General features: G+C 52.8%; 1 protein-coding gene across 1 annotated transcript; it reads left to right on the top strand.

Annotated features, from left to right (window-relative positions):
- Positions 1–449: 449 nt before the first annotated feature.
- On the top strand, positions 450–16,033 carry ANKK1 (ankyrin repeat and kinase domain containing 1). Its single transcript, XM_070472810.1, is given in 15 exon segments — positions 450–474; positions 788–867; positions 1,733–2,022; positions 8,579–8,873; positions 10,343–10,430; positions 10,433–10,493; positions 10,740–10,796; positions 12,678–12,754; positions 12,757–12,794; positions 13,427–13,459; positions 14,734–14,778; positions 14,780–14,839; positions 14,841–14,968; positions 14,970–15,855; positions 15,857–16,033. Coding segments are annotated over 15 exon segments (2,340 nt in total).
- Positions 16,034–16,392: the final 359 nt, after the last annotated feature.

Here is a 16,392-nt window from a genome sequence, read left to right as displayed (position 1 = left end):
ATTGCTATGGAAGAGCAAGTGCCCCAGCCCCAGCCTGGGGTCCCTACTCACCTATCATGCCCATGCTGTTCCCCAGGAGTCTGGTAGGAGTCAAGGATGGACTCAAAGGCAAGGCGTGTCCTCCTGTGGTAGGTGGGCTCCTGAAACACGAGGATGGTCACTCTGGGAGGTTCCCTGCGGAAGCTGGCTCACCTGCCCGCTTGCAGATGAGAAGTGACCTACCCCACACTGCCCTGTGACCACTCCTTTAGCACCGCCTGTGCTGGAATGGCCCTGGGAGAGCCACCTATTTAAGCACTTATAATTTTCCTTGCTCTCAGGGTCTCTCAGGTGAGAGGGCAAGTCCACAGACGGAAGACCTAGAGGCACTCTGTACCCCTACTCCAGACTCAGCACCAGGTATCCTGTATCCTCACTTTATCCTCAGAAGGACCAAGGGACCTCCCACGATGGATGCAGGGAAAGAGGATGGAAGTAGGGAGTTAGGAGAAAGGAAGGGGAGTCCACCCGGATGTGCTTCCCTGGGCCACCCCCTGGCCCTGCTCTTGGCTGACTTCCACCCCAGGATGGCTTCCCCTCCCTCCAGCAGCCACGTTGGCCTTTGCAGGTGGATTTGCTCCCCTTCCTGCCCCAAGTCTCTACCCTGAGCCCTTGACCTGGTTCCTCCACAGCCCCACACTGCTCTGCGGTCCTCGGCCCCTAGGTTGCCCCTCCTCCCAGCAGACGGGACCCCAGTATGCTCCACCTGCTCCCTGAGCCTCACCTCTGACCCCCACCTCCACCCCAGCAACAAGCCACCCCAGGGATTGGACCAAAGAGTTCACCTCCCTGGTGATCAACCCCAGCCCTGGGGCTCATCCCTCTGAGGTTGGGGCCAAATGTCATGCCAGGAAGGGGAGCTCCCTGCGACAGAGGTCCAGTCCCTCACCCCAAGGGTCCCGACCCCTTTGGTTGACCTTTTGCATGCAGAGACTGACGAACAAAAAGTCAACAATAACAAAGGGAGCATTAACTCAGTCAGGCCAACAGATTCAGATCAGAAAATCTCCGTTACAAATTTTTTACTCCATATTTGTTATGGAGGGGTGGGTTCCAGGTCCCCACACTCTACAATGGAGACCCCCGGCACAGCCCTGAACTTTTTATAAACCCTCAGGACATATAGGCTCGATGGTAAAGCGTCTGCCTGCAATGTGGGAGACCCGGGTTGGATCCCTGGGTTGGGAAGATCCCCTGGAGAAGGAAATGGCTACCCACTCCAGTACTCTTGCCTGGAAAATCCCATGGAAGGAGGAGCCTCGCAGGCTACAGTCCATGGGGTGGCAAAGAGTCGGACATGGCTGACAGACTTCACTTTCTTTCTTTCAGGACATATATGAGTTGCATAAATAAATGAATCAACTTCCGCACAGAGTTAGGTCCACATTAAAGAGGACCGACTGCTCCGGCTTCCAACTTCAGGATGCCTTTCTCTTCCAGCCCCTGCCCAGGCTCAAGCTGGGGGTGGGAAAAAAAAAAAAGGGAAAAAAAAAAAAAACAGGCCGAGACTGAGGACGCGTTTGAGGGCAGGGTCTCTCAGGGTGCTGCGCGGGGAGGGGGCCCCCTGGGGAGGGGACCCCCTTCAGGGGACCCCCTTCCCTGACTGGGCCACCATCGCTGCCGAGGGCCTCAGGCCTCGGCTGGCTTTCCTCAGCCCTCACAGGGCAGGGCCGGTGCCTCCTCACTCCACAAGGAGGAGGGAGGGCCGCCGCCCGCCCAGCGCGCCCCTCCGGGCCCCGCGGCGCAGGGAGCCGCCACGGCAGCCAGGCCCGGGGCGCGTGGGGCGCCAAGAGCGCGGGCCGCGCCGACGCCATGGCCGCGCGCGTGGAGCGGCGGCCGGCGGCCTCCCCGTCTTCACCCACGACGACTTCGAGGCCTAGCTGCGCCGAGAGCCGGGCGGCGGCTCCGCCGGGTGTCCCAGGCGCCGCAGCAGCGCTGGCGGGCCGAATGCTCGGTGGAGAGCTCTCCCGCCTCCCGCCTGAGGCCCCCAGATCCCCGCCCGCCTGCCCCGCCCCGCTCCCTTCGCGGAACTTTCAGTTTTTAGGGGAGGGGAAACTGAGGCCCAGGGCGCGAGGACGGGGCGGCCGGTCTGAGACTGAGCACGGTCCTCTCCGCCTCTGGAAACTGTCCGATGGCCTGAGCTCCTCCAGGCGCAGCCTGTTTCCATCGGAAATACGCTCGGCTCTGTCTGCGGACCCAGACCTGTTTGTTGAAATCCACAGAGGTCAAAAGTGAGCAGGAACAAAGGCAAGATCCCTTTGTTCAATCCCACCTCCGGATCGGGTCTGGCCTCCTGTTTTCCAGCCTCACCTTCCTTCGGGGTGTCAGCCTGGTGATGACGGCTCTGGGTGGCCCTCCGCCGCCCTCCTAGCCACCCCTGAACCCAGAGGGCGGGCAGGCAGCGCTGGGCTTGCTGAGGAGCTGCGGCACTTGGCTCAGCGATGCTCGGTGACCTGGGGGAAGTGCCTTATCCCCTCTGGTGTGGCCCCAGAGCAGCCAGTGCAGGCTGCAGGGGGCTTGGAAGGTGGAGGCTGCCGGCCTACTGGCCTGAGAACCTGCCCAGCCCACTCATCTGCCGGCTCTCACAGCGGCACTGCCAGCTGCCCAAGCCTGGCATGCTACAGTCTCTGTCCTTTTTTGTCTCTGGCTCCTCCCAAGTCCCATGATACATGCTGTGGCCTCTCCCTGGCAGGCCTCCTGTTCCCTGGTGCTACCTCTCCCGCAATGCTTCCACCCATCTCTGCCTTCCCACTGAGATGCATCTCCAGTCCCATTCCTACCAGATTGGCCAGGACTTGGCTGTGCCCTGGCCCCTAGTGCAGCCACGGAGGAGGCACTTTGGGATATGAAGTCTGAGATGGTCACCATGTCCTCCTCCCAAGGCTCCTGGGATATCCACTGGAGGTCCTTGGGGGTGCGGGGGACAGTGTGGCATCTTTTCTGGACATTCTCCATGGTCACTACACAAGCTCCCAAGACACAGCCTCCCAACCCACACAGCCAAGTCCCTTCCTAGTTCCCAGACCCCTTCCTGCTTAACAAATAAGGGCAAAGTGAGACAGTCCCAGACTCACCCATCTTCCTCCTTCAACATCTTGGCTTGGGAGTAGAGTCAGATCATTCTAGAATCTGTCCAGATCATTTACAGCCTTTGAAGCAAAGAGCAAAGGGAAACAGGTGGCATTGATAAGACAACTCATGAGACGTTGACAGTAACTCCCATCTGAATTCCCTTCCCAGTCCCAAAGGACTAAGAGATTTATTTACAGTAATTAGCGCCTGCCACCTGTGGAGTGCTCCCCTGGGAGTTTTATGAGTATGACTTCACTGGATCCTCCTTCCATCTTTTCATTCATTTGTCCTCTTGATGAATGTTTATTGCTCACCTGTTATGTGCCAGGTGCTGTGCTGGACCCTAAGATATAATGAATATAATGATGAATGCAACAGATATGGTGACTCAGTGATAAAGAATCCACCTGCCAAAGCAGGAGCAGCAGGAGACTTACATGAAAACCTAACAATGCTTATAATTTTGTTTTTGCTTATACATTTGTTATAATGCTTATAACAAATTGATAAGCAGAATGTCATAGGAACTCTTCTGCTCTTTGCGTGGGTCAATATCCTAGGGTTTGTAACCAGATACCTTTAAAAAAACAAACTACCAAATCCATTTGAGCAGTCCAGCTTATACCGAACTCATGAAAAATTAAAGCAAGGTAGGGTTTTATTGCTGGAGGAGGGCATGGCAACCCACTCCAGTATTCTTGCCTGGAGAATCCCATGGACAGAGGAGTCTGGTGGGCTACAGTCTACAGGGTCGCAAAGAGCCAGACACGACTGAGCGACTAAACACACAGCACACACATACTTGATTAACAGTGTTGTGGTATTTTCATGTGTACAGCAAAGTGACTCACTTATGCATGTACATATAGCTTTTCTTTTTCAAATTCTTTTTCCATTTAGATTATTACAGATATGAATATTGAGCAGAGTTCCCTGAACTATACAATAGGTCTTCCTTGGTTATCTTTTTTTTTTTAAGAGTTTTTTGGATGTGGACCATTTAAAAAATCTTTATAGAATTTGTTATAATATTGCCTCTGTTTTATGTTTGGGTATTTTGGTTATCTATTTTAAGTGTGTGTGCGTTGTGTGTGCTAAGTCGCTTCAGTCCTGTCTGACTCTATGCGACCTTATGGACCATAGCCCACAGGCTCCTCTGTCCATGCAAGATTCTCCAGGCAAGAGTACTGGTGTCAGTAGCCATGCACTCCTCCAAGGGGATCTTCCTGACCCAGGGATCAAACCTGCATCTTTTAGGTCTCTTGTATTAGCAGAAGGGTTCTTAACCACTATCTCCACCTGGGAAGCCCACTATTTTAAATGTAGTAGTGTGTATATGGGGCTTCCCAGGTGGCGCTAGTGGTAAAGAACTTGCCTGCCAATGCAGGAGATGTAAGAGACACAGGTTTGATCCCTGGGTCAAGAAGATCCCCTGGAGGAGGGCACAGCAACCCACTCCAGTATTCTTGCCTGGAGAGTCCCATGGACAGAGGAGCCTGGCGGGCTACAGTTCATGGGGTCACAAAGAGTTGGACAGGAATGAAGCAACTTAGCATGCAAACATGGATATGCAGATGACACCGCCCTTATAGCAGAAAGTGAAGAAGAACTAAAGAGCCTCTTGATGAAAGTGAAAGAGGAGAGTGGAAAAATTTGGCTTAAAGCTCAACATTCAGAAAACTAAGATCATGGCATCTGGTCCCATCACTTCATGGCAAATAGCTGGGGAAACAGTGGAAACAGTAGCTGACTTTATTTTTCTGGGCTCCAAAATCACTGCAGATGGTGATTGCAGCCATGAAATTAAAAGACGCTTACTCCTTGGAAGGAAAGTTATGACCAACATAGACAGCATATTAAAAAGTAGAGACATTACTTAGTCAACAAAGTTCCATCTAGTCAAGGCTATGGTTTTTCCAGTAGTCATGTGTGGATGTGAGAGTTGGACTATAAAGAAAGCTGAGTGCCAAAGAATTGATGCTTTTAAACTGTGGTGTTGGAGAAGACTCCTGAGAGTCCCTTGGACTGCAAGGAGACCCAACCAGTCAATCCTAAAGGAAATCAGTCCTTGGTGTTCATTGGAAGGACTGATGTTGAAGTTGAAACTCCAATACTTCGGCCACCTGATGCAAAGAGCTGACTCATTGGAAAAGACCCTGATGCTGGGAAAGATTGAGGGCAGGAGGAGAAGGGGACGACAGAGGATGAGATGGTTGGATGGCATCGCCGACTCAATAGACATGGGTTTGGGTGGACTCCAGGAGTTGGTGATGGACAGGGAGGCCTGGCGTGCTGCGGTTCATGGGGTCGCAAAGAGTCGGACATGACTGAGCGACTGAACTGAACTGATGCACTGTGTATTTGTCAATCCTAAACTCCCAGTTAAATCCTCCCCTCTTCCCCCAAATTCTCGCTGTATTTTGAAGGTAGCACTGACGGGATGTGCTGAGGAGTAGGTTGTGGGAAGGAGAGGAAGAGAGGAGTCCAGGATAATCAAGATCTTTGAAGACTAGAGGGATGGAGCCCTTTCACTGAGATGGGAAATGCTGAGCGGGGAGTGGGTTTGAAGAGAGAATTGGGAGTTCAGTTTTAGACACTGTCAATGTGAATACCCAGTTAGAGATGCTGAGGTTGCCTGGAGACACTGGGACTGGGTCTAGTGATCAAGTAATAGAACAGGAGCCTGCGAAGAAGGGACCAGTCCCACTCCAAGGACAGAAAATTGCCTGTAGGCAATTTATATTGCCTGTAGGCTATAGCAATAGCTGACCAGTGAGATATTAGGACCGGAAACCAGATGAAAGGGTGGGGGGGGTGAGGAAGAGAGAGAGACGGTAGGTGTAGCAAACACTTTCAAGCAGAGTAGGTGCCAAGGGGGAGTTGTACATGTCCCTGTTTCCATTTTACAGTTAGCAGACTGAGACCCAGAGAGTTTGCTTGTTCAAGGTCGTACAGAGATGAAATTGGGATTGGAAAGCAAGACAATGTGGCCCCAGATCCTGTGTTTTTTCCACTTTGTGATGGATGTCTTCTCAATTCTTATGATCTCAAAAGGACAAGAGGAGACAGATAAAAAAAATAAATAAATTGCAGAGGTTGGGGGAGGGGCAGGGAGATCTCTTGAATAGTAGAGAAGACAAGAAGACCTAAACCTGGACCAGCCAACATGTCCAGTTGCGGGGGTGGGGTTGGGGGGGGCTGGGCAGGGGCAAGTGCCTTTTCCTGGAGGTGAGGCGTCTCTGGCTGGCTTCCCAGGGAGGCCCTATGAACACATTTCCAGCAGCCTCTGACTGCAATGCCAGCGCAGCTTTGCAAATACTTTGCTTTTTTAAAACAATGTCATTTCTCCTTAATCTTCATCCCCACTGTCCCCAAACAATCTATAACAATCTGCATATTTGCTGTTCCGTGGGCATGGACAGTAAAAAGAGTGGAAGGTTTTGCAAATGCTTATTCTGTAAGGCTTTCCCTTCAGTCTTGACTTCAATTCAGCAGAGATGCCTTGTGCTGTGTGTGGCTGTGTGCTGTGACGAGCACAAAGATGAATAATTATAGTTCATCTCCAAGATGGAATCCCATACAGCCGTTACAGAGCTCGCTTCGGGGGAATAATGATTCAGAACATGCTCACGCTACCCTGACGGGGAGAAGCAGGTCAAAACAGCCCACACTATCGATGGCAAGGGAGAGTGTAGGAGGAACGAGGGATAGGGAGGGAGGCTCCTTGAAATGTGTTGTGAAAGAATATAGTAAATTATTAACAGAGGCCAACTCTAGAAGGTTGGGTTGCTGCTGAGGCTGCTGCTAAGTCACTTCAGTCGTGTCTGACTCTGTGCGACCCCACAGACGGCAGCCCACCAGGCTCCCCGTCCCTGGGATTCTCCAGGCAAGAACACTGGAGTGGGTTGCCATTTCCTTCTCCAGTGCATGAAAGTGAAAAGTGAAAGTGAAGTCGCTCAGTCATGTCCGACTCTTCACGACCCCATGGACTGCAGCCCACCAGGCTCCTCCGTCCATGGGATTTTCCAGGCAAGAGTACTGGAGTGGGGTGCCATTGCCTTCTCCAGAAGGTTGGGTTACTGATGATTTAATTGGTGAGGGGAGGGGAGCATGCCATGCAGCTTGTGGGATCTTAGTTCCCCGATCAAGGGTTGAACCTAGTCCCACAGTGAAAGCGCTGAATGCTAACCACTGGACCACCAGGGAATTCCCTAATTTTCTAGTCCCTTGATGTTCTACAAGGTATGTGTGTGTGTGTATACATATACATATGTATCTATTACTTCCATAATCAAAAAGGCAATAAATGATATTCTTCCATATTTTTATTAAAGTATAGTTAATTTACAATGTTGTGTTAATTTCTGCTATATAGCAAAGTGACTCAGTTACATATATATATATGCTTTCTCTAAATACTCTTTGCCATTATGGTTTATCATCGGATATTGAATATAGTTGTCTGTGCTACACAGTAGGACCTTATTGTCTATCCATTCTATATATAAAAGCTTACATCTGCTAACCCAGCCTTACACTCCATCCCTCTATGAACCCCCTTCCCCTTGGAAACCACTGGTCTGTTCTCCATGTCCATGATTCTGTTCTGTTTCATCGATAAGTTCATTTGCATCATATTTTAGGTTCCACATATAAGTGATATCATATGTATTTGTCTTTCTCTTTCTGACTTCGGTTAGTAAGATAATCTCTAGTTGCATCCATGTTGCTGCAAATGGCATTCTCTCATTGTTATGGCTGAGTAGTCTTCCACTTATATATGTACCACATCTTCTTTATCCACTCATCTGTTGATGGATATTTAGTTTGCTTCCATATATTGCCTATTGTGGATAGTGCTGATATGAACATAGGGGTGCATATATCTGAGTTATAGTTTTGTCTGAATATATGCCCAGGAGTGGGATTGCCAGATTGTTCAGCAGTTTTTAGCTTTTTTGAGGAACCTCCATACTGCCTGCCACAGTGGCTGCACCAATTTACATTCCCACCAAAGTGTAGGAGGGTTCTCTTTTTTCCACTTCCTCTCCAGCATTTGCTATTTGTAGACATTTTAATGATGGCCGTTCTGATTGGTGTGAGCTGGTACCTCAATAAATATTTTACAACAGAAGCAGGAGGCATGTTTGGTCCTCCATGGACTTGTGGTCTCCTGTGGGAGATAGACATATATAGGTAGCCAGAATAAACAGCAGGCTTTTGGTGGCTGCTTCTGTAGAATGGGCTGACCCCTAAATTTACAGACTCCTTTGCTTCCTGTTTTGTTGCTGGACCCTAGTCTTAGCATCCTTTCGTATCTCTCTTTCCTCCTCCACCACCTCACAAGCTCCCACGGAGGTCTCTGGGTCTGTGCAGCCTGGCATCAAGTCTAGTTTGTGTGTTCTGCTAGTTCCTCTTGTAATTAAAGGGTCACCAGCTTCCATCTTTCATTCCCCCTTCTCCATAGCTCTGATGTGAATTGCCTCATTGAAGAAGCAGCCAAAATGGAGAAGATCAACTTTCAGCACATCATGTCCATCTGTGGGATTTGCAGGCAGACCCTAGGTGTTGTGATGGAGTTCATGGCCAGTGGCTCCCTGGAGAAGATGCTTTCCACTCACAGCCTCGGCTGGCAGCTCAAAATCCACACCATCCATGAGACCAGCCTGGCCATGAACTTCCTCCACAGCATTAAGCCACTGCTGCTCCATCTGGACCTCAAGCCAGGCAACATCCTCCTAGACAGCCACACGCATGTCAAGGTGAGGACCCTGTCTGTCCCCTGCCACTCCAGAGTCTTCTCCACATGAGCTGGATTATCTACTGTCTGGTTGGCCTGTCAAAGTGTTCTAAGCAGCTCCCTTCATGGCCAAATACTCAGGGGAGGGATCACACCTAAAACAGATGGATGCATAGTGAAATTTGGGGCATGAAACTGGGTATCAGGATGCCTGCAATAACCCTCTTTGGACCTCAGTCTTCCATTTCTAATGTGGAAAGAATCATCTCTATCCCATTCTTTGATTCAAGTAATGATGTGTGTAAGTGAGATGTTTTTAAGAAGGTTCATGATGACCTTTTGTGTGTGTGTTTTTTTTTTCCAGTTCCTAAGACATGTTACACTTTCATTCTGCCCTGGAACCTTTGCACATTCTGTTTCCACTGTCAAGAACAGCATTCCCCTAGTCCCTCCTTGTCTAGCAAAGTTCTCCTCATCTTTCAGCTCTCAGCTTAAATAACACCTCCTCAGGGAAGTTTTCCTTGATCCACCCCCATGTGCCTCTGTTATATATCCTCACTGTGTCTGTCTCTTCATATTGCTAACCCCAATTGTAAGTATATAGTCACTTATGAAACTGTTTCATTAGTAACTCTACTCCCTATTTGAATAACCACTTAGGAGAGTAATGGATGTGGGGGGTTCATCTTTCATAGAAGAAATTGTTTTTTTTTTCTGGCCACATTGGATCTTCATTGTGGTTTGGTGGGCCCTTTGTTGTGGCCCGTGGGGGCTTTCCTTAGTTGTGGCATGAGGGCTTCTCATTGCGGACCATGGGCTCTCGCGCACACAGGCTCAGTAGTTGCAGCTCGTGGGCTTAGATTCCCCACAGCGTGTGGGATCTTGGTTCCCCAACCAGAGATTAAGTTCGTGTCCCCTGCATTGGAAGGTGGATTCTCAACCATTGGACCACCAGGGAAGTCCCGGTTTCGTCTTTCTTATCCGCTGTCTGATTCTCAGTACCCAGCCTAGTTGGAATTCAGTGAACTGGCAATTGGTATATGAATGAATCAATGGATGGAAGCAGAGTGTGGGATAAATATACATGGTGTCAATGCTTCAGGACCCATGGAAGTGGGATGAACAGAAGCTCACCAAAGGCAGCAACTTTATCCACAGGCCCTTCGGGTAATGGCCACACCTACCAAGTACTCACTGTGCACCAGGCACTATCTAAGTGCTTTTTGTATATTTCCTCATCCAATGCTCATAATAGCACTACTAGTTAAGTTCTGGTATTATTCCCATTTTATAGATGAGGACATGAAGGCTCTGAGAAGGTAACTTGTCCGAGGTCATCCTGTTGTTCGTGGTAGCTATGGGAGAGAGCCTGTCTTTTCAGTGGCTACACAACACTGGAAATGAGGAAGGCGGGAGGGATGAGGAACTCAGGCAGGTTTCTGGAGGCAAGACCGTATTGCCCTCCCACCCCCACCCTGGGCTTCCTTCCAGGTTTCAGACTTTGGCCTGTCCAAGAGGATGGAACAGTCGACCCAGATGCAGTGCATCAAGAGGTCAGCTCTGCAGGGCACTCTCAGCTGCATCCCCCTGAGATGCTCCTGGAGAGTAACGAGGATCCAGGGCCCAAATAGGACACGTACGGGTGAGCTGGGGGCTGGGCTCCCGGCCACATACCCAGCAAGCAGCTTGCTGTCACCACGCTGCCTGGACCGCAAGGCCCAGAGGGCAGGACAGGGGTGACGTTGGGTCCCGCCCTGCCCATGTGGAAGGAGGAGGGGTGTGGCGGGCCTCCGGCCAGAGAGGCTTTGCCTGGGATTCTGTGGCCCACGGGGCCCCTCTGACCGGACACCCAAGGAAGTCACTCGGGGCGCACTTGTTCTGTCTGCAGCTTCGGGGTTGTGATCTGGGAGATCCTCACTCAGAAGAAGCCGCACTCAGGTAGCAGGTGACAGTCGTGCCGTCAGATGGGGGCCTGGAAGGGACTGTGGGAGGCGGGGGGGTTCATAGGGGCGGGGCAGGTGCAGGTTTATGTTGGGGACTTCACCCTCCTACCTTCCTCCCCCTGCTTTATAGAGCTTGCAAGACAGTGAAAGAAAGGGCAAACTTCAGCCCAGACCATGCCTTCTGCCTCTGATTCCTTTGCTTCAAAATATTCTTTCCTGTCTCTCCCACCCCCAGCCCTGCCACGGTGTCAGGTAAACAGACTGTCAGGGAACTTGGATAATCTAGCAAAGTTCAAAATCAAAGCCCATAACTAGGCCTGCCAGTCAGTCCGGCTGCCTTTGGACAGCAAAGGCTCACAGTGAGGGGCCATGGCCAGTCTTGGCCTGGGAGGATCTGGAGGCGGTCCAGAGACCCGGCTGCTCAAATCTAAGCCTCCTGCCAATGCAGGAGACATACGAGAAGTGGGGTTGATCCCTGGGCTAGGAAGATCTCCTGGAGGAGGACATGGCAACCCACTCCAATATTCTTGCCTAGAGAATCCCATGGACAGCGGATCCTTGTGGGCTACAGTCCATAGAGTCTCAAAGAGTCAGACATGACTGAAGCAACGCTTGTGCATGCACACACACTCCTCCAAGAAACAGAGACACAGCAAAAGAAGCCACAGGTTGGCCTGCAGTTCTTCCCCATTTTAAATATTTTTCCCTCTACCAGGTCCCCTTTACCTCCTCCCAAAACCCAGCCCCGGGCTTAGGGGCACCCACACATGAGCCACATCAGCTCAGGAGAGATGACTGAAGCCCGAGGCCACTCCCAAGACTCGCAGGGAAAGTCCTGCATGGCACTAGGGCAGAGTCTGCTCCATAGTGTGTGAGGGGCGGGGGGTGGGGGGTGGGAGGGGATGAGGGGATGGCAGAGGGGCCAGGGGCAACTGAGGACTGTGATCTGGTCCAAGCTTAATGTGTACCCTGTGGGAGGTAAAACAGGAAAACCCTCATTGCCAGAAGCTAACTGGGCCTGCTTTTGCTGTTTCTGAGTCTCCAGTTAGCCTGGGTCCTCTCAGGCTACAGTGTCCTCATTTGTAAAGTATTCCCAGACCATAAGCTCACAGGCATGGATGGATGTTGCAATCATCCACTCCTCTAGGGATGATGTAAATGCACACTTGTGTGTAAGTGTGAGCATCTTAGAGATTACCTAGTCTTGCCCTCGTGTTTTATGGAAAAGGTCTACCCTCAAAGGGCTTCCCAGGTGGCATTAGTGGTAAAGAACTTGCCTGCCAATGCAGGAGACATATGAGAAGTGGGGTTGATCCCTGGGCCAGGAAGTTCTCCTGGAGGAGGACATGGCAGCCCACTCCAATATTCTTGCCTGGAGAATCCCATGGACAGAGGATCCTTGTGGGCTACAGTCCACAGAGTCTCAAAGAGTCAGACATGACTGAAGCAACGCTTGTGCACACACACACACAAACACACACCCCTCCAAGACAGGGTCCCAACTTGCCTGCATCCTGATGCTCATGTGTGGGTGCCCCTAAGCCCGGGGCTGGGTTTTGGGAGGAGGCACAGGAGACATGGTAGAGGGAAAAACATTTAAAATGGGGAAGAACTGCAGGCCAACCTGTGGCTTCTTTTGCTGTGTGTCTGTTTCTTGGGGACTTCCCTGTAGCTCAGATAGTAAATAATCTGCCTGCAACGCAGAAGACCCGGGTTCGATTCCTGGGTTGGGAAGATCCTCTGAAGAAGAAAATGGCAACCCACTCCAGTATTCTTGCCTGGAGAATCCCATGGACAGAGGAGCCTGGTGGGCTACAGTCCATGGGGTTGCAAAGAGTCAGACACGACTGAGAATCTAACACTACACTACTAATGTTTCTTAGAGCAGACATCATAGCAGAGACAAACATGCTGCTTTCGCTGCTTCAGAGTCCGGTGGCCCACCGTGAGAGCGAGGCCTTGGCCGGAAGGTGTCCTGCGCAGTGGGCCGGCCCGGAGAGGTGAGTAAGTGCGCAGCGGGCCCTCATCTAGCGGGCACTGAGGATGCGCATGCAAGTGTGCGCGCCCCATGAGGCCGTCAGGCTGCGGGGCAGGTGGGGACCAGACTCAGCGCATGCTCTGCTGGCCAAGCCGCACAGTAACTCAGGGATTCCTTTTCCTAGTTTGCTCGAGGGTGCTCTGAGAGCTGGTGGTGGCCGCGGCCACCCCTGAGAAGGACATGCCCTCCCTGACGTGTGTGGGGTTAAACAGGGCCCGTCCTGCAGAGGGCGCCTGTGGCTCGCCCCCGCTTTCCCGCCCTGCCAGTCAGCATCATCCCTGCTCCGCTGTCCTTAAGCCTCACCAGGGAACCAGCCGTGAGCTAGTGCGGGGCTCCGGGCTGAACCCACCGGGCCACCACCCTGCCTTCCCTGTGGCCCAGGGGGCAGCCGAGGCCCTGGGCCACTCTGTTGGGCAGGGCATCCCCAGCTCAGGGCCTTCCCCTAGACACAGCTGGTGGCGGGCATGAGCGAGGAGGGGTCTCCTGGCACAGGGTGGGAGGAGAGTCCTGAGAGGCAAAGGAAGGAGGCAGGCCGGCATGGGCCAGAACCACCCTGCGCTCATCTCATCCACCCCCTGTCTTCCGGTTCCCCAGGTCAGTGAGGATATCTGCCAGGAGCTAACAGACTCTTGAGAGTCCCTTGGACTGCAAGGAGATCCAACCAGTCCATCCTAGAGGAGATCAGTCCTGGGTGTTCACTGGAAAGACTGATACTGAAGCTGAGACTCCAATACTTTGGCCATCTGATGCAAGGAGCTGACTCATTTGAAAAGACCCTGATGCTGGAAAAGATTGAGGGCAGGAGGAGAAGGGGACCACAGAGATGAGATGGTTGGGTGGCATCACTGACTCAATGGACATGAGTTTGAGTAAACTCTAGGAGTTGGTGATGGACAGGGAGGCCTGTTGTGCTGCAGTCCATGGGGTCGCAAAAAGTCGGACACGACTGAGCAACTGAGCTGAACAGACGGCGGTGAGTCCAGACAGGTCTCAGCTGGAACCTGGGAACACACAGCAGAGGAGAAAGGGAACTCAAACCAATTCTCTGCCATCCTCCCTGGCCTACCTCCTCCCCAGGCCTAGAGTCTGTGTTCCCTTTCTGGGCACCCAGCCCTGAGTTCCAGAAATGCCCGTGCCCCTGGGGGGCCTGGCTCTGCTTCCCCTTCAGGACTGTGTTCTTTTGGGGCTGGACTCCTCCCTCCCTGGCCGGGGAAAGGGAAACATCAGTTTTCAATCCTGGTGGCATAATGGAATTTCTTGAGGGAATGAAAGAGTATCCGATGCCTGAGCCACCCTAGAATAATTTATTTACTCAGAATCTCTTGGGGTTTGGTCTGAGCAGTGATTTCCATTTGTTTGTGGGTTGTTTTTTGTTGTTTTCTTTTTTTTCATTTTGGAAATTGTTGCTTTTAATTCTAATACACCACTGGGTAGAGCAGGAGGAAATGGGTCCCTGAGCACCTCCGGAGGAGTTCACATCACTGAGCTCCACCACAAATTTACCTTCAATTTGCATTTATTTACTTTGTGCCAGGCACTTCTCCGGAAGTTCTGACCTACAGGATTTGTCTTCCCGATGGTAGCACGAGGTAGGCATTGCTTGTGTCCTCCTCAGGGATCAGGACCCCCAGGCTCAAAGAGGCAGAGAGCACGTGGTGCTAAGGGGTGGAGTCAGGGTTTACTTCCGGACCGGCCTCTTTCTGCCTCATCCTTACAGGAAGAACTGCCAGACTCAGCTGCTGTCTAGGGCGATGGAGCCTGAGTAGAGATCCGAGATCTAGGGAAAGGACCTGCACTCACCCCATCCAGGAAACTATGTTCACTTCCAGGAGGTAGAGGGATGGCTGAGATGACCCCTGGACAAAGTCAGAGGTCCTTTTCTCAATCTTGTCTTCCTCCCATCAGACTCAGGAGACTATTTGAAGCGGGTTCTGCAACTCTCGGGCGGACAGTGAGAGCCTGGTCCCTGGTGATGAGCAGGAGTGCATCTATGAGAACAAGCTCACCCCCCCTCCACTTCCAGGAAGCCTGGGGCCACCTGGTGGGGGTGAGGCTGCTGCTGGCTCAGGAGGTGGACGTGGACTGCCTGACAGCCTGCAGCTACACACCCCTCCTCTTCACTGCTCAAGATAAGCAGGCTCCTGTAGCACCGCGCAGACGCCAACCTGGCGGATGAGGACGGCTGGGCCCCCTTGCACTTTGCAGCCCAGAATGGGGACGACTGCTCTGCCCATCTGCTCCTGGACCAGGGGGCCCGCGTGGATGCCCAGGAGCATGAGGGGTGGACCCCACTCCACCTGGCGGCACAGAACAACTCTGAGAATGTGGCCTGGCTTCTGGTCTCCCATCAAGCTGACCCCAACCTGCGAGAGGCTGAGGGCAAGACCCCTCTGCATGTGGCCGCCTACTTTGGCCACGTCGGCCTGGTCAAGCTGCCGGCAGCCCAGGGGGCAGAGTTGGATGGTCGGCAGAGAAACCTGAGAACGCCACTGCACCTCGCAGTGGAGGGAGGCAAAGGGAGGGCCATCCAACATCTGTTAAAAAGTGGGGTGGCCCCTGATGCCCTCGACCAGAGCAGCTACAGCCCACTGCACACCGCCGCTGCCAGGGGCAAGTACCTTATCTGCAAGATGCTGCTCAGGTATGGGGCCAACCTGGAGCTGCTGACCCAGCAGGGCTGGACACCCCTGCATCTAGCAGCCTACAAGGGCCACCTGGAGATCATCCACCTGCTGGCTGAGAGCCAGGCCAATGTGGGGGCTCCTGGAGGCATGAACTGGACCGCCCCCCTGCACCTGGCTGCCCGCCATGGGGCAGAGGTGGTGGTGTCCACCCTGCTGAAATGTGGGGCTGACCCCAATGCTGCTGAGCAGTCAGGCTGGACACCCCTTCACCTGGTGGTCCAGAGAGGGGCCTTCCTGAGCATCATCCACCTCCTGGAGCACCGTGCAGATGTCCATGCCCACAACAAGGTGGGCTGGACCCCTGCCCACCTGGCCACCCTCAAGGGCAACATGGCCATTCCTCAGAGTGCTGGTCAAGGCTGGCGCCCAGCTGGACATCCAGGAAGGGGTTGGCTGCACACCCCTGCAGCTGGCCCTCTGGAGCCAGAAGCAGGGCATCATCACCTTCCCAGAGGGCAGGGAGCCCTCACTGGCCATTCTGGGCGGAGCTGAGCCGGGAGCCCAGATGGAAGTTTAGACCGCCTGGGGTCTCCTTCCCTGTAAGGAACACAGGCTGGTGGAAGTGAGCCTGGGCTCCCAGCAGGGCCCTTTCCCTGTGCTTGCTGCTTGCCCCTGTGACCTGGAGAGGAGACAGGAACCTGGTCCCCTGGGTGATGGAGGGGCAGGGAGATAGGCACTGAGATTGTAGCTGGGGAAGGGGCCCTTGGCTGGAGACCTCCTTTCAGCCCCTCCTCCATGTGTATCTCAAGCAGACTCTTAGCCTGCTTCTGCTGCTGCTGCTGCTGCTGCTGCTTCTGCTAAGTCACTTCAGTCGTGTCCGACTCTGTGCGACCCCATAGACGGCAGCCCACCAGGCTCCCCCGTCCCTGGGATTCT

Source organism: Odocoileus virginianus, chromosome 10 (genome assembly GCF_023699985.2).
Source record: "Odocoileus virginianus isolate 20LAN1187 ecotype Illinois chromosome 10, Ovbor_1.2, whole genome shotgun sequence".
NCBI lineage: Eukaryota > Metazoa > Chordata > Mammalia > Artiodactyla > Cervidae > Odocoileus > Odocoileus virginianus.
This window is presented reverse-complemented; position numbering and strand designations above follow the sequence as displayed.